The sequence below is a fragment of the Ovis canadensis genome, chromosome 3, assembly GCF_042477335.2.
Source record: "Ovis canadensis isolate MfBH-ARS-UI-01 breed Bighorn chromosome 3, ARS-UI_OviCan_v2, whole genome shotgun sequence".
Lineage (NCBI taxonomy): Eukaryota > Metazoa > Chordata > Mammalia > Artiodactyla > Bovidae > Ovis > Ovis canadensis.
Window position 1 is genome coordinate 4,109,753 of NC_091247.1, and position 22,849 is coordinate 4,132,601.

Consider the following 22,849-nt stretch of genomic DNA (forward strand, 5'->3'; position numbering starts at 1 on the left):
CCTTTGGCCACCTGATGCAAAGAACTGGCTAGTTGGAAAAGACCCTGATGCTGGGAAAGATTGAAGGCGGGAGGAGAAGGGGACGACAGAGGATGAGATGGTTGGATGGCATCACCGACTCAATGGACATGAGTTTGAGCAAGCTCCAGGAGTTGGTGATGGACAGGGAGGCCTGGAGTGCTGTACCCCGTGGGGTCGCAGAGTCAGACACGACTGAGCGACTGAACTGAACTGAACTGAAGGCAGCTGCGTAATCATTTTTTATTTTTAGGTTAGTTTTTCCTTTTATTTATTTTATTTCTTTCAGCTGCACCGTGTGGCTTAGGGGGATCCTAGTATCCTGACCAGGGATTGAACCCCAGACCTCAGCAGTGAAAACGCAGGGTCTTAACCACTGGACAGTCCGGGAATTACCCTGTTTTTTTTTTAAAAAGTCTTGCTGAGCTTCACACCCAGTCAGCCCCTTCTGTGTGATGCTGGGTGCCTGAGAAGATAAAAATAGCACTGCAGGGCTTTTAAGACACCTGACAGCTTACAACGCCCTTTTTTGGTATATCCTCTTAAATCTCTTCCAGAGATGTTTAGTTTTGGAGGGGAGGTGGTTCTGAGCTCCCTACTAGTACCGCCAGCCCCCACCTGCCAGCGGGTGTCTTTGCTTTACCAGGAGAGCAGATAGTGGCACAGCCTCGATCTCTGAAGGGGAGTCAGTGGACGAGGGGGGATGTCTGCAGGGTGATGCTACTTTGAAAAATGCCAGGCTTACAGACGCCTTGTAAATTTCCAGTGATTTTGCATCTCGGAAGGGTCTTTAGTAGCAAACACTGCACTCCGAAGATAAACAACCACAACATTTATCTCATGCCATGCTTCTGAATTTACACATTAATTACTTCCAAATTACTTAATTAAATTTAAAAGTTCATATGATCGTTCATAAAGAATTCATGCCTGGAATTGTAAATAAAAATGTGAGCATCTGAATATTAATTATTATTAATTAATAATGCAGAGAGATAAATTGAAAATTGGAATGCTGAATTCTCTCTGTGTTGTTTTTTTTTTTTTTAATCTCTCTGCAGTGCATCCAGCAACCACACATTTTTAAAAAGAATAATTAGATGTTGAGACTGTCTGGGGGATCATTACTTCTAATTAACTTAGTTATTTACTGTAAATTAAGCATCATTTGTAAGCAGGCTGCTTTGGCTGTAGTATTTGTGCTCTTCAGATGGGCTGGCTCCTGGAAGGTCTGAGGATATAGACAGTCTTGCTGGAATCTCTGTCTCCTGGGTTGGTCTCGCTGGTGGAAAGTGTTACCCCTGGCAGTGGGGTTGGGAGAGTGGCCCCAGCACTGCCAACTCTGCACAATGCAGACAAGAAAAGCACCTCCCTTGGGGGACGGTGCATGGACCAGATCAGACAAGGCCCGCAGAGAGTTTAGCTTGGCAGATTGTCATCCTAACCATGAAGATCTAGTAATCTACCTGTGCCTTTAGTTCCAAGAATTGTAGTATTGCTAATGAACCTTCCAATAAAAAAAAAAAATCCCACAAAGATCTGAGACTTCAAAATTTGCCCAGTGAACTCACCCCAGTAGGTTCCAATTTTGTGCGCTTCCCGGCCTGGGCATGTTGGGAGGCATTTGCGGTTGTTACCACCAGGGGGCGTGCTACCAGCACCTGGTGGGTAGGGGCCAGGGAGCCCCCTGGATGTCAGGAGCCCGAGCTTGGCAGACCCTGCCCACCTGTCCCAGGTGTCAGGGTGGTGCCCTGGGACCCCTTCCTGTCTTCTGATGGTTCCATCCTGGGTGAAGGGCTGACTCAACACGCTGCCTGCAGAAACCCTGGCACCTGCTGGGGATGGTCCATGTCCCTGGCAGGAGGCAGGGCTGGGGAGGGAGACACTTTTTGATGCAAGGGGGACTGGGGTGGAGGTACCACCCTCGGCCTCAGCAGGTGGGCTGTCCTGCCGCCCCTCCGCGCCCCCTCCCCCCCCCCCCCCCGCCCCGCCAGGTGCCGAGTGGCTGACCTTTAACAGCCTGCCCAGCTTGCTCTGGTGCCCCCTCCACGCTCGAGTGGGAGGACCCGGTTTGATGTTCAGCAGCTTTAGGCATCCAGTGCCCCCCATGGTGCAGGCACCTCACCCCCGTCCCCCTGAGTCTTTGTTCCTCAAATGCCAGGGCACCCCAGGCCAGGCCTCCGTCTGCCCACGCCTGTTTGATCGCGGCCTCTTTGGAGACTCGCAACAAAGTTGGTGTCACTGGAGTGAGGCTGCAATTTATCCTCCACCAATTCCAGAGGCCTTCAGAAGTCCCCCGTGAGCCCGGCCCCCACACAGCCTGACGCGTTTATCAAAGCTTGTGTCTGACTCTGGGAGGTCGGCCTGTTCCCGAGCCTCAGGCTGAAGCTCAGCCTTCATTCAGTTGAGAAACACCTCAGCACGATTTTTTTTTTTTTTTGGCCATCCATGCTGCATGGCATGCAGGATCTTCTTTCCCTGACCAGGGATCGAACCCACACCCCACCCCCAGTGGAAGCATGGACTTTTAATTACTGGACCCCCAGAGACATCCCCCAGACCAATGTTTAGTGTGTTTTCTATGTCCCAGGACCAGCCCTCAACAGTACCCCCAGCAGCGCTAGGGACTGAGAGGGCGGCGCTGACCCCGCTCTGTGTTAGGAATCCCGGGACAGTGTGCTCTCCGAGAGCGGCCTCTGCGCCTTTCATTGTCCCCTCTCACCTTGGTGCCCAGACCTGAAGGGTAACTCCTTCCCTGCAGCTTCGCCTGTGGTCACCTGGCAGATGCCCAGAGAGTTTCCCCGGGGCTGAAAACAGAGAAATAATTACTGCTGCTAAAAGAGCCCACGCAGAGGCGTTGGGAGCTGGCCCCCTTTCTCTAGGAGCCTGGTTTATCATCCTGCCCTCCTCTCATTCCAGCTCTGACCTACGTCCAAACCAGCCATCGATCCAATGCCCCGTTCACCCCAAGGGTGCTGCTTTGTGGGCCCGTGGGCAGCGGGAAAAGCCTGCAGGCCGCCCTCCTGGCCCAGAAATACGGCCTCATCAACGGTGAGTGCCCTGGTGCCGCGCCGCTTCTAGAACCTTCCACGGCGTCCTGCCCTCCCAGGCCCTCTCGTGTCACGGGAGCAGTGAGGGGATCGGCATCACTTCTCTTTCTTGCTCTCTGCTCCGGACAGTTTCCAGTTAATCCATCTTTGCAGGGATAAGGTTTTTTGTCTCCTAAAGAACACGGCCATGAAAACATTAACCAATAGTAACATGTCTGCAGCCCCAAGCGCTGGACCGTTTTCTGGTCCTCGTCTTTTATGTCCTTTGGCTCAGTGTTTTTTCTGTGCTCTGCCCCAGAGGCGCTCCCCCCACCTCCCGCCATTCCCCTCAAAGTCAGAGTTCTTGCATAATGTGGACCTGCTGTTTATTTATTTTCTCCAGTCTCATTTGGTTCCCCCAACCCAGGTCAGCGTGCTTACAGGCAGACAATTTCTGAACCAGAGGAAGGCTTCTCGCTCAGCACAGTTTCAATAAATATTTTACCAGGAGGAGAGAAAATATTGAAATCAGTTCTCCAGGTCTTTCCTGGAGTGGTCCCAGGTGGTCTCGGATGCCATCCAGGTTTCAGGAGGATAAAGGGCTAGAAAGGATGCTTGTAGGAGACATACTGCAAGGGAAGGGATGGGAGGCACTGACCGCCTCCCACTTCAGACGCTGCGGAAGCTGCAGTACCCGCTGCTTTATTTACTCAGGCAACGTGAGACCTGCACCCCCAAATATGCGGATCTGCACGCTTATGGCCCCCAATGATGCATGCACACCATATAGATATACACGTATACCGACACACAGATATATACATGTCACCCTAGAAAGCTCAGGTTTTCAATAAAGAATGCTTTTCAGTTAGGTTGCCAACTTAAAATCACAAAGCCACTGAGATTCCCAGCCAGGAATCAATGACAAAAGTTGAAGGTAGAGAACTGAATGCTTATTCTGATAAGTATGGGAAAATAGTAATGTGTGAGTGTTTTAGTAAAATGACTAAATAGCAGTATTACATTTTGGTTAGCCTGGAAAAATAGTCTGGATACTTTACGATAAAAGGTGTGCTTTTCTTGTATCCAAGTTTTGTGTGTTTTTTTTTTTTAAGTATAATTATTCAAATAATGCCTTCTCCTTCTGTGTTTACCTCTTAAGAATAGTATAAGACTAGAATTCCAGCTGCTGTTTGGGATGACTTTTTTGTAAAGAATGAGCCCCACTCTACATGTGGCCACACCCATAGGTTTATTTATGCACCTGTGCTTCCTGGTAGGTGAAGACACGTGAGGAAACAGTCAGAAGAGCCTTAATGGCAGCAGGAGGGTCTGAAAAACACTAAGGCGACACCTTAATATCGTGCAAACCAATTCAGATAATTGTCACTGGGCCAAAGCTTGTTTACGCAGACAGGCTCGTTCAAGAAAAGTGTTGTTTCATTTAAATTGTTTTCGTAAAGAAGTCAGATTCGCCTAGAGTTTTCCAAACAGAAAATAGAAAAACTCACGCTGGTTTTTGCTTGGTAGCAGAAGAGTCATTTGGGGCTCATTTCAATACCTGAGCATTTGGAGACTGATTCGAAGTTCACATTTCTCAAAGGCGTTTTTGAGAAACCCAAGACGTCGTGAGATTTCAGTAAAACTAGTTATAGGGGACCTGTGGTTGGCAGAGGCAAGTGCTGAGCTGTCAGGTGGGGTCTCTCTGCCGAGACCTGTCTACACCCAAAGCTCCAGGAACTGCCGGCTCTGCCCCCACAGGCCCCCCACCGCCATCCCCTTGGGTTTTCGCATTTATGATCCTCTCACTTGTGGGAAAACATCTCAGAACAAACAAGCCACATTCCCTCCCACAAGGTTTATTGAAAGACTCCTGTCTGTAGCTGGCGAGAATATAAACAGGCACAACCTTTTGTAAGATAAAGGCCGCTGCTGATCAACATATGACCCGTGCTCATCCTTTGGCCTGGTGACTTCACGCCTAGGACTTTATTCTGCTGCAACACCCCCCCAGATACTCAACAAGAGATGTGAAGGATGCGTGGTGAAACACAAAGGTGACCCCAGACTGTTCGTAAGAGGGCTAGTTAAGTAAGCTGTGGGCAGCTTTAAACCTGTGAAGTGACTCCATGTCCCTGAAGTGCTCTTACCTGGGAGCTGAGTGGAAAGCAGTCACTCGATAGCGCTGAGGGGATGGTCTCATCTTTGTTCAGAAAAGTGTGTTAGTCTGTGCTCAGAGAACATCTGAAGAAACATCCAGATCGCAAACTGGTTATCTCTGTAGAGTGATGTGTTACACAATCCTGATTTTTTTTCCCTGCACTGAGCATGGATTTTCTAACCAGAAACAACCATGAAGTGGTTTTTTTTTTGGGCCACGGTGAGCAAACATATGGGATCTTAAGTTCCTTGATCAGGGATTGAACCTGTGCCCCCCGCATGGGGAACTCAGAGTCTTAACCACTGAACCATCAGGGAAGTCCCAAGACTTTTATTAAAATGCTTTTAATTTTACTCATTACAAGCCTGTGATACGCACTACATTTTATTTGGTACACAGATAGGGAAAGTGCAGGAGAAAGAAGAGGCACTTAAGGATGGAGGTGGGCTCTGCTGAGCTGGGGGAGAGGGGGAATGAGGCGAGGCGGCAGGGCTTACCCCAGCACAGCCCCAGGTCACACGTGTCTGAAGCCTCAGTGCTTCCACTCTCTAGCGAGAGGATACTGTTGCAGTATTGTCTTAGAACATTGTAGAGTGAGGTGGCTACAGGCAGGGGTTTTAAACCATTCTTTCCTAGTAGAAGTGGGCCTTCCCTGGTGGCTCAGATGGGAAAAAGAATGCGGGCAAAGCAATGCGGGAAACCCGGGCTTGATCCCTAGGTTGGAAAGAGCCCCTTCTCCAGGGGACGTGGCAACCCACTCCCGTATGTTTGCCTGAAGGATTCCACAGACAGAGAAGCCTGTGGGTTGCAGAGAGTCGGACAAAATGACTGAGCAACTTAGCACTTTCACTTTTCCCAATATAAGCACTTAATGTTACACAATTATCTCTAAACACTTCTCTGGTTGCATCTCACAAAATTTTAATGTGCTGTGTTTTATCATTCAGTTCAAAGTATTTTCTAATCTGCATTTTTTTTGACCCATGCATTATTTAAAAGTATACTGTTCACTGTCCAAATATTTGGGAATTTCCCAGATTGTTTTTTGTCTCTTTAATTCTCTTGAGGTCCAAGAACATACCCTATATGATTTCAGCCCTTTGAAATTTATTGAGACTTTTTTTGCGGCCGAGCACGTGTCTATATTGGTGAAATACATGTGCACTTGAATATATACACTGGTTTTGTTGAATATCGTGCTCTTAGAGTGTCAGTGAGGCTGAGGTGTCTGGTGGTGCGATCATTTCTTCTGTGTCCTTGGTGACTTCTCTCTGCGTATCATTTCAGTGGCTGAGAGAGGTACGTTCAAAGCTCCAGCTCCGCCTGCAGGTTTCTCTCTCTCTCTGCCGGTCTCTGTGCCCTGAAAGCTGAAGCTGTGTGTGCACTGGGGGGCATGTGCACTGGGGGGGGGGGGGGGGGCTCTTTTTGGTGCAGTCTCCCCTTAGCACTAGGCAGCACTCCTCTGCCTCTCCAGTAATACTCATTTTCTCCAAGCCCGCTTTGTCTGATAAGTATAACCTCTATTCTTTCTTTTTTTGAACTATCCGTGTCTTATATTCTAAATATGTGTCTTGTAGACAACACATAACTGCTTAAAAAAAAAAAATTCAGCCTGACATTTTCTGCCTTTTAATGGAAGTGTTTAGTCCATTTCCCTTTAAGGTGATTTTTTATATGGTTGGTTTCAAGTCCACCATTCAGATTTTTTGTCTTCTATTTGTGTGGTGGGTTTTTTTTTTTTTTTGCTATGCTAAGTCTTCATGGCTGCCTGTGAGCTTCTCTAGCTGCGGCTTGAGGGCTCCAGAGCCTAGGCTCAGGACGTGTGCACGGGTTTAGTCGCCCTGCAGCACGTGGGGTCCTCCCGGACCAGGCATCAAACCCACGTCCTCTGTGTTGGCAGGCGGACCCTTAGCCACCAGACCACCAGGGAGGTCCTTGTTCTTTGTTCTCCCTTTCCTGCCTGCTTTTGGATCGGTCAAAAACGTTTGCTAGTAAGCCACGTTATTTCCCCCACTGCCTTTCTTCCTGTATCTCCTTGCTCCGTCTTATTTGTGGCTGCTCCAGGGCTGACACAGTACCCGTCACAGTCTGTCTTGGATTAAGACTGTGCCTCTTCCTGGGGAGCAGGAGAGGCTGACAGCAGGCTTTCCCTTCGCCTTGCTCTGGTTCTTCATGGTGCTGTAGCCACACATTTCACTCCTACGTATGTCATCAACCCTACAGTATATTGTAATTGTTTTTGCTTTAAAGAGTCATTTTTTTTTAACTCAAGAGAAGGGAGGAAAGGGCTTTTATATATACTCAAAGTCAACACTTTTCACTCCTTTGTTTAGATCCAAGTCTCCATCTGATACATCATTTTCTTTCAGCCTAAATAACTTCCTTTAACATACCTTGTAGTGCAAGTCTGCTGGTGAAGTTCAGCTTTCATCTGTCTGAAAATGTCTTTATCTCACCTTCGTTCCTGAAGGATGTTTTTGCTGCATATAGAAATCTATGTTGACAGGTTTCCCCCCTCTTAGCACTTTAAAGATATCATTTCATTGTTGCATTGACGCATTTTGTTGCATTGCTTCTGATGAGAACTCAGAGATTATTTTTTATCTTTGTTCTCCTATATATATAAAGCATCTCACCCACTCCTAGTTGCTTCTAATATTTTCTGTTTGATTTTCAACAATTTAACTGCAATGTATCAAGGTGCGGTTTATTTTGTGTTCTTTTTGCTTGGATATCAGAGAGTCTTGGATCTATGGGTTGATACTTTTCATCAAATTTTGAAAAATTTCTCCCATTATTTTCTCAAATATTCCCTCTCTCTCCCCATCCCTCCCTCCCTCTCTCTCCTCTTTTTGGAACTCTAGTTACATGTATGTTAAACTGTTTGCTCTTGCCTTCCAGCTCTCTGAAATTTTATTCTTTTTTTTTCCCCCCAGTCCCCTCCCCACCTTCTCTTTGCTTCAATGTGAATGCTTTCTAGTGCCTGTTTTCATGTCTTCAGATTCACTGATTGCAGCTTATTCAGTGATGTTTTCCATTTAAGACTATTGTATTTTCCAGTTCTGGAAATTCCATCTGGTTCTTTTTTATAGTTTCCATTTCTCTGCTGAGATTCCACATCTTTTCATTCATTTTAATTATCTTTTCAAGTTTAAACATATTCATAATAGCCATTTTATAGTTCTTATGTGCAAATACTGACATCCATGTGATCTCTTAACCTATGATACTATGACCTGTTGTCTCCCCTTGTAGGGGTCACATTTTCCTGATAGTTTTTGTTTGTTTGTTGTTTTTGATCTCAAGCATTTTTTTATTAGATGCTGGACATTGTGGTTCTCACATTCTTCAGAGTCTGGATTGTGTGGTCCTGCTTTGAGAATATCACATGAAAAAGAGCTGAGTTCTAACAGGCAGTTAGTCAGTTAGTTTCCTGGAGGATCAGCTTGACCTCATTGAGGCTTAGTTTTAGTCTTTGTTAAGGTGGGACTGGGCTTCCCAGGTGGCACTGGTGGTAAAGAACCCTTCTGCTAATGCAGGAGATGTAAGAGGCAAGAGTTCAATCCCTGGGTGGGGAAGATCCCCAGGAGGCGAGCATGGCAACCCACTCCACTATTCTTGCCTGGAGAATCCCATGGACAGAGGAGCCTGGCGGGCTACAGCACATAGGGTTGCAAGGAGTCGGACACGACTGAAGCGACTTAGCACGCGCCCACCAGGTGGGATTAGGTGTGCTCCCTCTGGGGCCTGTGTATCCTCGCACCTGAAGCACGGCCTTCCTGGAGTCTCAGCGTGGGTCTGCGGCGCTGAGCGAGGTCTCTGACCCTGGCCTTCAGAGGCTGGCCTCATTTTGCCCCGTTAGACCCCCTGTCAGTTCCCAGCTACCCTGTGGCCCTTCTCCCCCAGGCCCTGTGGAGCCTGCCCGATACACGGGTGGTCTGGCATTGATCAGTGACTCCAGGGAACCCTCCTGCAGGTTCCCAAGCTTGCCTCTGCCACGCCGCCCATTGTTCTGTCCTATAAAGTCCAGCTGCCTCGAGGCCCCAAGCTCCAGTGCTGTGTGCCCCTGCTGTGTCTGGGTTCCACTTCTTCCTGGCCGTGGAATGGGCAGTACCCGTAGGTCGAAATCCAGGGTGAGTGAGTCCCACTCGGTGTGTGTCCTTTCTCAAGGATCACAGCCCCGCGTGTCTGCTGACCAAGTGCCTGAAAAGAGTTGCCTCATATGTTTTGTTTAGTTTTATGGCTTTTTATGACAGAAGGGAAACAGGATACTTGCTCCTCCCTCCTGGTCAGAACTGGAGGCTCAGCCTAGTTTTGGTGTCACACAGACCTGGGTTTGAATCCCAGCTCTGCCGCTCACTGGCTGGTGACCTAGGACAGCACACAGCGCCTCTCCTTACCTAAAAAGCTGCAGTTAGCCTGAGGGCTGGACAATACCAAGCATGACTGGCACAGTGCTTGGCGTAGGGAAAGGTCTCGGTTGCCTTTATGCCTCCTCATTAGCGAGCGAAGCCGCAGCCACTCTGCACATGGTCACTGCTGCTGCACAGAATTTAGCATGTCATTCAGAGGAATCCGTCTTTGGTGGGAGTCATCCTTAACATTCACCTTATCCACTTAACTTTAGGATTTCGATTTCTTCAACGTAGGAGGCCAAGTCCTTAGCTTTAAAGTTAAGAAAAGTAAGACTGTGCTATGAACAACTCATGAAAATGTGGCTGGACCCTTCCGGCGCTGGCTGCCAAGGTTTTCATAGCCAAGGAGAAGGCAACTGTGTTTATTCCTCCCATGCTTGGTAACTGGCATGCCCTGTGTGTTGGCCCCAGCTGGGGTCTAGAGACACAGCAGTTGCTTGTGACAGAAAGACACCTGTGCGTCCCTTTGTTGTACAGCCTGATGGTGTCTGTGGACTCGTCATCACAGGGGGCCGTGGACACTCTAGGGTCCCCACCCACCGCTGAGTGATAACAGCGTGAAAGTGGACATCACGCTGGTCCACATGGTTCCCTGCCGGAGTGTGTCCACCCCCAATAGCGCTCGGGGCCGCGAGCTGTACTCCCCGGTGTCGCCGAGGCCCTGCGGGCCCTTCTCTGGCGGTGACAGTCCTTGTTATGTCTTCTCCACACGGTCCATTTTTAATATGTCCTTCGCCAAATGCATTCTTTTTCATTCCACAGCATCCTTCCTCGGCTTCTTTTTTATTTCCAATTCCTTTTTGATACTTCCTTTCACTTGGACACGCGCCCACACTGAGAAAACCCTTTTATATTTTTTTTCAGTGACCTTTTTTTTCCCCCCAGCAGGCAGCACTGGGTCTTTGTTTTGTTTTTTCCTTCTCATTCTTCCTTCTATTTAAAATTTAACGGGCTTCTTTCTGCTCCTCTCTCCTCTAGTCTGCTGTGGGCAACTGCTCAAAGAAGCCGTGGCGGACAAGTCCAAATACGGCGATTTGATCCAGCCATTTTTCGAGAAGGAGATAGCAGGTAGGCCTTGCTGGCCGTGACTCCCAGAACCTTCCAGGCTCTGGAGAGAGACTGCTCTGTGTGAGGCTTATGGGGCACCTGGGGGCTCCAACTGGGAAAGACCACCAGGAAATGGAAACCAGGCTTTCTGGGAGGCAAAGGCTCTGGTTTTGTTCCCCAGCTGGTCATCCTGGCTTCCAAGCGATGGGGGCTGGGGGGCAAAGTCTGTGAACGTAATGCATTTTACTGAGGGTGTGAAGTGGCCCTCTTTCTCAAGAATGCTCGCTGTCACTTAAAGCTGGGAGCCAGGAGAGGCCCAGAGCTGCCCACCTCTTTACCACCTCCTGTCCCAAAACACCAGGGGCCAAGATTCTGATCTGGTCAGCAGTCAGAAGCCAGGAGGCTCAGATAGCCTTGCAGACCTGAGGACTGACCTGCCGTGGATCCTCAGGGGAGGCTGGACCAGGTCATCTTTGCAGACCCCCTCTGTGACCTAAGCTCCGAAAGTGTGTCCTCGATCCAAGCCTGTTCTCTGCCGTTTCCCTGAGTCCACAGATGAGCCCCAGAGAAGGGACAAGGTGCTCAGGCCACAGGCATGCCGGCTCACGTCTGGGCTCCTCCCCGGGGCGGTGTGTTTCCTCGCCCACATCTCCCATCCTTGTGTAAAGGGCTGTATGTAGCTTCTCTGTGCGGTGAGCACAAGCGCGTCATCACGTCTGCTATGAACAGGCACTTATTATGAAGAAGGCTGACCCAGAAGGAGGAGAGGGCCGTGGAGACAGTCAGTGCGCTCGTTGGCTGGGACACCCTCACTGCCCAGTGCTCCTTCCTCCTCCTGCTGCTTCTGAACAGGCTGCTCGCTCCTGATCCCCGCTCTGAGGGCCCGCCTAGGGAGGACGACCTGGCCTGGCTCTCCCCAGGCCCTCCTTAAGATGTCGTGGACCCCACGGTGAAGTTACAGGGAGGCAGGCAGAAAGGGATCCCCCGGGCGCGGCAATCAGAGGAGGGAGACACGATGGTCCGGGCCGGCGAGTCTGTTCGCATCACCGGCTGGTCAACAGGGTCAGCCAGTGCAAGCTCCGGTGCTTCCCCGTCTGGTTCAGATCCTGGCGTGCCCGCCCCGCCCCGCAGCAGCCACGAGGCCCAGGCGTCTCTGTGGAGAGGTGGAGACAGAAACCCCGGGTGTTGGGTTCACATGAGTGCGGGCTGGGATGTGCACATAGGCATGGGCCGTGCGGGCAGCCAGCAGGGACGGAGGCCCAATGCCTGCTCAAGCTCACTCGCCCTCCAGCGAGCCCAGCTTCCCTGTTGTTGAGACGGGGGATGGGGGTGATTGGCCCTCTGGAAAACATCTGTTGCGCTAATGAGAGAATAAGATAACAAGTTAATAGGTTTATGTCATTTTAAATGTTGTTGCATGGTATCCCATCACACGGACTGGGTGGGTAATTTGTATCATTCTCCCTGACAAAGCATTTCGTGGTTCAGAAAGAAAGACAGTGGGACAGTGACCAGCCAGAGGAGGCAATGTTGACAGGGGGGTAAACCTCAGGCAAACGGAGGCAGAAATTCCTTGCCTCTTCTTAGAGACATTCTGTACCTTTGAGTTTTTTTATTAAAATAAAAAGTTGTGAAAAGTAAATATTTAGGTGGTTTTCAGATTTGCACGCCTTTCAGTGAGCCTGTAAGGCACCCTCCTGTGACAGGGCAGGTTTGCAGATGCTTCTGATTAGGTCAGAGGGAACATACGCCCGGGAGGCCGGTGACGCCACACTAGGGCGCCCTCCCGCCCCTGGGCACCGGACGCTCGAGTCCCCTGTGGCTTTGCACCTCGCGATATTGCCTAGTTATTCGTTTTCTATCATGGCTGAAACAAAGTCAGCGGTTTGGAACAACACACATTTCTTCTCTCCCGGTCCTGGAGGTCAGGAGTCTTAAAGTCACGTGCCGCAGGCCTGCATTCCTTCCTGAGGAATTCTCTGGGGATGGTCTGTTTCCTGGCCTTTCCCAGCTTCCGGAGGCCCCTTCCTCTGTCTTCACAGTCAGCAGTGCAGCCTCTTCAATCCTCTCTCTCTCTCTGCATGCTAAACACAGAGGCCCCCAGGGGGCCTTTCCACTGGTGGTCAAGAGGCAGAGTTGTTCTGGTTTTTATTTTTCCTTTTTTTTTTTTTTCTGGTGGATACGAAGGAGACTGAGCGCACACTTCCGATTCCCATACAGGGAGCCAGACCTTGGCAGCTTAAGTCTTCAGTGCTTTGTGCTACCGTTTCCCTCCGCAGCCTTCTCTTTCCTTAGACAAGGTAGCTCTACACTCCTCCACTTGCTGCAGAATTAAAGACACAACCACCACCAACATCATATCTTCTTCACAGAAGCAATAAGTCCTGTCATTTCACTAATCCCCATCTCGCAGGGATAACAAAGAATGCATTTACATTCATCACCACTAACAGGGGCTCATTAGCGGGCTGCGGAGACGCTGCCGGGGAAACCAGAGCGCCCGGCTGCTGGAGGACGCTCGCGGCAACCACCCAGGCCGGCCGCCCGCGTCGCCGCCCGCCCGGCAGAAACAGGAAACGGAAACTTCAGTGATTCTCCACGGAAGTTGGGCTTGAAGGGAAAGTCGGCCTGAACCTGGAAGCGCCATGTTGCCACCTCGCGGCCCGCGTGGCCGGCGTCGCGCCTCAGGCGCAGACTTGGGTGGGGATCGACCACATCAGCCCTGAGTCCTGAACCCAGAGGAGACAGACGGGAGGAGAGAGACAGGGTTCTGAGGGTACAGCTGGGCTTCCTGACACGCCCCGACCAAGTCCAGACCGGGGGAGGCAGAGGTGTGACGGGACGGGGCGCCCAGGCCCTCCCCAGGAAGAGCCGAGTGGGGCCGCGGGGGGAAGCGAATCCGTCCACACGAGGGCCCGCCAGCCGGAGGGTGGGAGCTGGAGGGGCAGGGCCCCCCGGGGACTGACTCTCCTCTCCCGGGGGTGAGGCGGGCCGGGGGCATGCCTTCTCCCCACACTGCCCTGGGTCAGGAGGGTCCCCGAGTCCGCACGCGCCGTGCGGCGCAGCCCTGAACACTTTCGGCCACGGCCGGAGCGTCTGGGAGAAGGAGCCTCGGCTGCCCCTCTGTCCTGTGGGGCCGCGCGGACCACTCAGGTTTCCCTCCTCAGAACCTGGTGGTGTTTCAGATAGCTCAGCGTGGGGGGGCGGGGGGGGCAGCTGCAGTCCTGGGAACCCCCGCCGGGGTTTCCCCAGATGAAACCCAGAAGGTTCCAGAAACCTGCAAGGATTTCCAGAAATCCTGCAGGGGCAGAGAGTATGGTAAGGACCCACAGGCGTGGTCCCCGAGGCAGAGCCCCCGCGCCTCGGGGCTGGTAGATGTCACTGTCAACACCCTGCCCTGCAGCCAGCCTAGTGTAGACCGCCCCCTTCACTCCCTCTGAAGGCGGGCAGTGCCCTTCCAGGGGCTGGACCTCCTCCGCTGGGGACTCTGCCCTGTGCTCCCGGCAGCTGGCCACACCTGCTGCCCGTCTCTGGGACTCCTGCCCTTGCTCCACCGGCCTGGGAGCTGCGAGTCCATCCCAGGAGCATGGTTATCGCGGGGCGTCTTCACAGCCGTCGCCGCCAGCAGCCCGAGAGTAGACCCAGATGTCAGCGTACCCCCACGGAGCCACTTCCTCTTACTGCCCCCTCGGGGCCTCCCGATGTGATGTCCCAGCCGCGGCCTCTGAAGACTCAGTTATGTTCTTTTATGTCCTCACGGGTGCTGCCAACACCTCCTCCTCTCAAATCAGCCGCAAAATTAATAACCGTGCTGCTGTCGCGTCTTCCCACGTTTACCGGGCACAGGACTCCAGGGCCCCATCTTCGCTCATCCCAGCCTCTCGATCCTGGGCTCTTGGCGGCTGCACTGTGGACGGAAGGTTGGGGAGACGCTTGTTCCATGCTCCAGATTTTGAGATACATAGGTCTGACCTCCTAAGCTCTGACTCGAGCTGTGCTGAACAGAGCAAGTTGGCTCTCCAGGGCCCCACACGGCACTCCTCACGCAGCCATGTCCCCGGTGGGCACAGAGAGGGCACTGCTCATGACATGGGGCCAGGCCGCCCAGCACGCAGGCTTGCCTGCCTGGGAGCTCCTGTTACTTGTACATGGTTGCAGAGCAACTGAAAACCCTTCTGGGCTTTTGGAAAAATAACTTCTCAGCTGCTAAAAAACCATTTAACCTTCAGTGGTCATTGCCGGCAGACTCCATGGCCATTTTATACTAGGGGCATGTGTGCAGGCATTGTTTTTTTCTGCCCAGGATTAGCCAAGGGAGCAGCTAGAACTCAATTCTCTGCTTAAACCATCAGTGACTCACAGTGGTCACCATCTCCAAATGACGTGCCCTGAGTCTTCTCTGCTTCATTCCTACCAGAAGGCCTTTTGGACGTGAGCTTCCCAAGGAAGGCAGCCATCTGACCTTGCTTATTGAAATTCTCGTTTCTCAAGTTTCACTTAGCATAAAAACTAACTCCCTCATTGGTCTCAGCTCACCCTAGCGCTTTTTGGCTAAGGTCAAGTGTAGTGTGGGGCCTTCCCAGGTGGCACAGTGGTAAAGAATCTGCCTGCTAATGCAGAGGTACAAGCGACGCAGGTTTGATCCCTAAGTTCAGGAGATCCCCTGGATAAGGAAATGGCAACCCACTCCAGTAGTCTTGCCTGGGAAATCCCATGGACAGTGGAGCCTGGCGGGCTACAGTCTGTGGGGTTGCAAAGAGATACAGCTGAGCACACATAGCTTTTAGTCCTCCTGGGAATTCCAGCCATAAATTACAGTCCTGTGGCTGCTGGTGGTAGATGCTAATATAACCTCATCCCAGACAACTGGGTCTAATCAGTGGTACGCCACCATCTCTGGTTCAGAAGGGTGGCCTTCTCCCCCAGCTCTGGTCATTGTTCTCATTCTCGGACGTTGCTTGTGTTTTCTCTGGAAATTGGTGACCCAGGCAAGATATTAAAACAGCTGAAGGTGTATTTCGTCCTCACTGGTTTAGTCTTTGCTCTCAGTGTGTGAGATGCTTGCCTAGAGCTGTCCCCATCGTGCTCCGTTCATGCAGGGATGTCAGGCGGGGGGGCCGCCAGTGACAGTGTGTCCCCGGGGTGGGGTTTTCAGGTCAGACCCCAGCTTTTCCCACCTCCTGGGTCTGCAGGGTCGGAAGGGAGAACTGAGCACCTGCACCCAGGTGCTGCTAACCCAGCACCTGCCAGACTGGCTCGTTGACCAAGGTGCGGGGGGCGCGGCTCTCCTCACTCACTTCCACTCTGTAACCAGCCCCGCCCTGCCAGTATCCCCCCGACAGCTGGAGGGGGTTCAATCGAATGAAGGCCTGGATTCCTTGGCACACATACCAGACATACACTGACTTTTTCAGGTGAGAAAACAGCTCTTTAATTGGCATAATAACTTTCCCCTAAATGCGCAAGTGTTGGCATGTAGAAAAGATAACGGGGAAGACAGATCATTACCCCGTGTTACCCATGCCTGCTCCCATAAACCCCGTTATCGCCCAAATATTTCTGTCTGGAGAAAGTCCCTCTAGGCCTAATAGAACCTGAGGAGAGGCTGGAGGTTTGAGGGAGACTCCAGACTCTTAATTTGCACCCTTTCTGGTAATGAGACCTCACCATGGCCAACGCAGCCATCAGAACACGAACAAGCCGAACCAGCCCCAAACTGGCATGATTACGAGCATTTTCGAGAGGCTTCCGTGAGTACACGTCCCAGGAGGCCTGGATCAGAACTCAGCCGAGGGGCTGCCCTTTTTTTTTTTTTGAGGGGGAATTAATATTCTCCTCACTAAATGCACACTAAAGATTCGACAATACACCAGCTTTTCTCTTTTGTTAAAACCTTGCAAAGAGTGGCTGAGTTGAAAGACAAAGTAAATCTTCCCATCTGAGGAGGTAAGCGGCTTGCTATTTCTTGTTGTTGTTTTTTTTTTAATAGTGCAGCCTCGGCAAGCTGCTAGCTGTCTTACCACAGAGGGGAGACCCCGAGGGACCCCGGCCGGTTTCCAGCAAGCCTTTGCATGTGGTGTGTTTGTACCAGCTGAAGACAGCGCATGACTCTCTAAATAATTTACCAGTTGATTAATGGACTCACAGGGGTATAATTAGAAGAGAGAGAGACTGTGGGTACAGTAACCGGTACAGTGCTTGGGGGAGCAGGAGCCTTTATTTTTATAAAGAAACTTTCTAGGGTGCTGGGCGTTTGAAGCTAACTTGGGAAGAGCTCAGTGCCTCTTCTCTTTTGAAGTGGAAATAGGACAGTTTGAATCCGTCGAGTTTAATTTTTCACAAGCTTTAGGGGCCCTGCAGTGCAACTCCCTTTTTATTATTGAAAAAACTCTACATTTTTCTTTCATTTTTCTCCGCACACACACACATGCACACACAGACACACAAGCAGCCCAAGCAGTAAGTAATAAACACATTAATTTACTCTTTTACTGAACGTATATTTTATTCGCTGCACCTCCCCTGGATGTGTCCCGACGGCCCCTCAGCACCCCCACCAGACCTCCCCCTCGTTGGGCTGCCTGTAGGTTGATTAATGGACACCCCAGTAATTTATGCATTTTTAAAGGAACCCTCACCTCCGTCTTGACAATGCTTTTGAAGTAGCTCCTTTTTTCAAGTCAAACTTTTGACTTTTCCGCTGGGACCGCTACAAAGATTTTCTTCTGGAAACTAGGTAGGCGCCTTCCTGCCGAGACGGCCCAGCAGAGCAGCGGGTCTCAAAGTGGGGGTGTGTTGTGAGGGGCAGAGGCGTGTAATGAGGACAGCTGTAGAAAGGGGGTCAGCACGCTGTTTATCAACAGGGTTGTGCCCCTAGAGGGTCCAGCTCCTGAGTTTTTAAGAACTAGGCTTTGGCTGCGAGAGTGGCATCGTCTGTCTGCGTTATTAAGATGACGCCCTGCTGGGGCATTGGCAAAGGTCTGTGGCCAAGAGGTTGCAAAGCTTTCTGTTCGGTGGCCAGAGCGGTGGGGAAACTGAGGCAGCGAGGGGCTCTCAGTTCACCCGTGTGTCCAGTCCGTGAAGTAGCCTCTCCCCCTGGAAGATGGGGGCCTGGCCACCATGGCAGTGTCAGCAGAGGGGCCGTGCAGATGGTTTTCCTGGGCTGAGTGTCTGTCGGGGGCTTGCCATGTGTCAGGCATGGAGATCACAAAACCGGAGGGGAGCCCAGAGGGGCAGGGTGTCCTTCTCATTCCGACCAGGGCTTCTGGATGCGTCTCCTCTCCACGGGCAGCCCTGGTGGCTTCCAGCCCACTCAGCTGTGAAATCGCCTGTGACAGGCCAGGCCCCAAGGCCCCCGCCTTCTCCTCCAGCCAGGAGTCTCCTGCTCACACCCCTCCAGGCAGGTGTAGCTTGAAGCCCCTTGCCCTCCGAGTACCCCAGGCAGGGATCTGACACTGGCTCTCCTCTCGGGCTGCGAGCAGGGCCCGAGGGGTGTCGGGGAGGCTGCCCTCAGTGACCTTCTGCAGCCCCTACACTTCGGACAGTTGCCACATCCCTGAAACAGACTTCCCATGGGGGACTTGGCACAGCTGTGATCGCCGAGGAGGGGGGCCACAGGGCCCTCACCCTGCAGCTCTGCCCTGCTGTACCCTGCCCTGAGCTGAGCAGGAAGGGGGCTCAGGGTAGAGAGAGGTAGGTGGGTGCGATGGGGCAGAGGGACACAGAGGCGAGAGGGGAGGGACGCGTGTTGAGTATACACCCACTCCAGTATTCTTGCCTGGGTTCCCATGGACAGAAGAGCTGGGTGGGCTACAGTCCATGGGGCCCCAAAGAGTCAGGCACGACTTACCTACTGAGCATGCATGCACGCAGACCGCGCCCTTCCCCTGCTCTTCCCCGGGGCATCCAGACCTCGATTTCTCCCATCCGTGGCCCTGAGCACTGGAGCCCTTCTCCACCTGGGCATGGTCAGGTTATAGGGAGGTAAGGCGGCCCTCCTCTGGGACGCCTCCCAGCACCTCCTGCTGTGTGTTTCCACTTGGGCTCCGTCTGCTCCCCAGTCCCCATCGCCAGCGTGGCTCATAGTAGGAGCTCAGCAAATGTCGTCCATGAATGAACCCATGAATGAATGAACAGATGAGGGCGTAGCTGGTGTCCCGGGACGGCACGGCGTAGCAGAGCCAGGCAGGCCCGCCCTGTGGCGGTGGGGGCCCAGACACTTTGCCCCACTGCCTGCATTTCTACATGGGTGAGACTCCATTCGTCTTAAGGAACAAAGGGAAAACAGGTGCCGGCGGGCGGCCGGAGGGGTTTCCAGAGAGGTGGCCTGAAGTGTTCACTCCTGGAGAGTGGAGGGTGAAGCTGCAGGCTTGGGGTGTGCACTCACCACTCTAAACTCTAGTGCAGGTCAGGTTCTGCCACGGGGTGACCTTGGGCAAGGCCTCTCAGGACTACAGCGTCCTCATTGACAGCGTGAGCTTTCCACAGTACCATAGTCATGGTTTGTTAGGTGTCCACGTGAAAATGTGTCTGTGAAACGTTTAACACCACGCATGGCACCCAACTGGGGCTTGCCTGGTGGCTCAGATGGTAAAGAAAGCACCTGTGAGGCAGGAAACCTGGGTTCGATCCCTGGGTTGGGAAGATCCCCTGGAGGAGGGAAAGGCTACCCCCTCAAGTATTCTTGCCTGGAGAATCCCATGGACAGAGGAGTCTGGCGGGCTGCAAAGGGTCACAAAGAGTTGGACACAGGGGTGCGACTGTGACTTTCACACTTTATGGGACCCAACAGACCACTTATCAGACACTATTATTATCATTAATAGTTATAGTCGTTGTCATTCTCATAACGATAGTAGAAATCATGGTGGTAGTAGCAAGGCCGTGTATGTTTACATGTACCTTACATGTACATATGTGTATTTAACATGTGTATGTTACACAAGGTCATATACACAAACACACATGTATGTTTCATAGGTGGACTTCTTTGAAACCTTGTTCTCTTCCTGTGACTGACGCCAGCTTGGGGCACCCGGTCCCCGTGGTCGCCAGGAGCTGGCCAAAGCCTGGTCCCCTCCACCTCTGGGGCCCCGCTATCTATTGCAGCCGCCCTACAACATGATGGCATAGAAGGATGGCTGCTTCGTTCTGCTCCTGAAGTCCTGGGTCAGGATTTCAGGCAGGGCAGGGCAGGAGGGCTTGGCACCACTGTCTGACTTGGGCCTTAGTTGGCACGACTCTTGACGACTGGAGGCAACTGGGCTGGATCATCCATCTGGGCCCTACGTGTGGTTCTTGGTCCTGGTGTGGACCTGGCTCCTTGCTTCTTCTCCCCGCTGCATCTGCTGGGGCAGGACCCTTCATCCCCACGCCTGGTGCCTGCAGTGAGGTGCTCAGGTCTCCCCCTCGGTGCAGCGTCGCCATGGGGCAGCTTGGGCTTCCTCGTGTTGGTCAGCCCCCTTGTGTGATCCTAGCTTCCCCCACAGCAAGCGTCCCAAGGAGGCTGAGAGCAGCCGTCGTGGATGGGGTGGAGGGTGGAGGATGGGGTAAGAGCAAAGGCTTCTTCTGACCCAGCCTCCGAAGTCCCAGAATGAGCTTCCAGCTGATTCTGTCCATTAACCGAGCCAAGATGGGCCCAGATTCAAGGGGTGGGAGGCTCAAGCCCAGTTCTCAGCTGTAGGAAAGTGTTTCTCGGTTGTGTCCGACTCCTTGCAACCCCATGGACTATAGCCCACCAGGCTCCTCTGTCCATGAGATTCTCCAGGCAAGAATACTGGAGTGCGTAGCTGTTACCCTTCTCCGGAGGATCTTCCTGACCCAGGGATCGAACCCAGGTCTCCTGCTCTGCAGGCAGATTCTTTACCGTCTGAGCCACCAGGGGAGCCTGGGGGTAGGAAGGCCACCTCTAATCTGCCGCCATAGGGAAGGCTTGCGTTCTGGTTCCGTTCGGGAGTGGCTGCATCTGGTGACTGAGTGAGGCTGAACACAGACGGCCTCATGGGTCCTCAGAGCCGGGGGTGGCCTGGCTGCAGACCTGCCACCTAGCAGCTTGCCGGGAGCTCAGAGAACTGAGTCCAGTTCTCTTTTTAAGATGAAGAAGCCTCAGCTGAGAGGTAAAGTGACCTGTCTGGGGCATACCGCAAACGAAATGCAGAGAGGAGGGCAGAATTCACGCTGCTTCTTCCCCTGTAAAGGGGGCAGAGAGCAGAGACGGGGCAGGTGGCCCCACAGCCCAGTGGCCTGGGTTTAATTCTGGGCTCCCCGACCCATTTGTGTGTGGCCTGGGGCACGTTTCTTCCTCTCTCTGTGCCTCCAGTTCCTCATCTGTAAAATGGGTTTGTTATGAAGATTGCAAGAATCAATACTTGTATTAGGGAAAAACCCAAGCTCACAGCAGAGCTGAGTCAGCACTATAGCGCATGTACTTGTCAAATCAATGCATCAATGCGTCTTTTCCACCCAGAACACCGGGCTCATGGTTGTTTCCTGGTTTCCCAGGACTTGCTGACTTTCTCCTCACAGATCATGTGAGCACCGGCCTTCCCGCTGCCCCTGAGATGTGGGGGATATAACTGGTTCTGAGCCCTGACTGCATTAAAATGGAAGGAAAATCGTGTTCCGGAAACTCTTTGATCCGTAGCGTGCAGTTAGTTTAACACTGCACTTTCCAACAGTCCAGTCCATATCTGGATTGCTGGCCTGTCTCATCTTCCACTGAAAGGTGCAAAAGTGGGTGTTAAGATAGGAATGGCTAATGATCCGATTGTCAGACACAGTGTGTCTCAGTGAGCATTTTTATTAAAAGTCTTCTAAATTTGCTAAGTGAATCCCCATTCATTCAGAGGATGGCCGTTCTTTAATTATTTATTTGGGCTGCCCTGGGTTTTGGGTGCTTCGTGCAGGTTTCCTCCTGTTGCGGTGAGCGTTGGCTGCTCGTGTTACAGAGCGCAGGTTCCAGGGCATGCGGGTTTTAGCAGCTGTGGCCCATGGAAGAATGCCTGCTTTTAAATGGTCATTTTTTTCTTTTTCTCATCTAGAACCTCATTAGCGAGATAAACTCAGGGCCCCCAGTTGGAGTTGCCCCTCTGCTGCAGGGGGTTCAGCGGTGCCGGCACCTCACGTCTTATCTTTGCTTTGGCCCCAGTAGACGTGTGGGAGAGGGGAGTGATAGAAAGTGATCGAAACGAGCAGCTGCTCACCAAGGGCTGAGCGGCCTCCCAACTGTTAAGGGCCCAGCCCTAACGTACTTTTCTGGACTTGAAAAAAAAAAAAAGCTGGTGTTAAAAAAAATTGTTGGCAACCGTAGGAAGAAAACTTCTAGTTGAAATTCATTTGCTAACTCTGGGAGGAAATAAAGCTTGTAAATTATTTTTTAGGCCTTTTTATTTTGTGTTGCAGTATAGCCAGTTAACAAGGCTGTGCCAGTTGCAGGTGGGCAGCGAAGGGACTCAGCCGTACATATTCGTGTATCCGTTCTCCCCCAAACTCCCCTCCCATCCAGGCTGCTGTATGACATTGAGCAGAGTTCCCTGTGCTATGAGGTAGGTCCTTCTGGTTGTCCATTTTGACTATAGCAGTGTGTACATGTCCATCCCAAACTCCCTGACTATCCCTTGCCCCAGTTTTCCCCCTGACAACCGTAAGTTCATTCTCTCCAAGTCTGTGAGTCTTGTTCTGTTTTTTAAGTTGATTTGTATCGTTTCTTTGTGGATTCCACACTTAAAGGACGTCATATGCTATTTCTCCTTCTCTGTCAGACTTACTTCACTCATTATGATAATCTCTAAGTCCGTCCATTGCTGCAAATGGCATTAGTCCATGCTTTTTAATGGCTGAGTAATATTCCATTGTGTATGTGCACCACGTCTGTATCCATTCCTCCGTCGATGGACATTTAGGCTGCTCCCATGTCTTGGCTATTGTGAATAGTGCTGCAATGAATATTGAGGTGCATATATCCTTTTGGATCATGTTTTTCTCTGGATGTATGCCCAGGAATGGGATTGCAGGGTCATACAGCAGCTCTGTTTTTAGTTTCTAAAGGAACCTCCATACTGGTCTCCATAGTGGGTGCACCAATTTGCATTCCCACCAGCAAGGCAGGAGGGTTCCCTTCTCTCTACACTTTCTCCAGCATTTATAGTTTGTGGGAAAACTTGTAAATTATTATTTTTTTA

General features: G+C 51.7%; 1 protein-coding gene across 7 annotated transcripts in view; it reads left to right on the top strand.

Annotated features, from left to right (window-relative positions):
* AK8 (adenylate kinase 8) overlaps positions 1–22,849 on the top strand; it is a 133,894-nt gene that overhangs the window by 52,106 nt on the left and 58,939 nt on the right. For 5 of the 7 annotated variants that reach the window (XM_069582093.1, XM_069582097.1, XM_069582096.1 and 2 more), the window contains 2 exons: positions 2,938–3,069; positions 10,602–10,691. In XM_069582093.1, the coding sequence (XP_069438194.1) occupies positions 2,938–3,069; positions 10,602–10,691 (222 nt within the window). The remainder of the gene's footprint in view (positions 1–2,937; positions 3,070–10,601; positions 10,692–22,849) is intronic. The other 2 variants (XM_069582094.1, XM_069582095.1) reach the window with 2 other exon arrangements.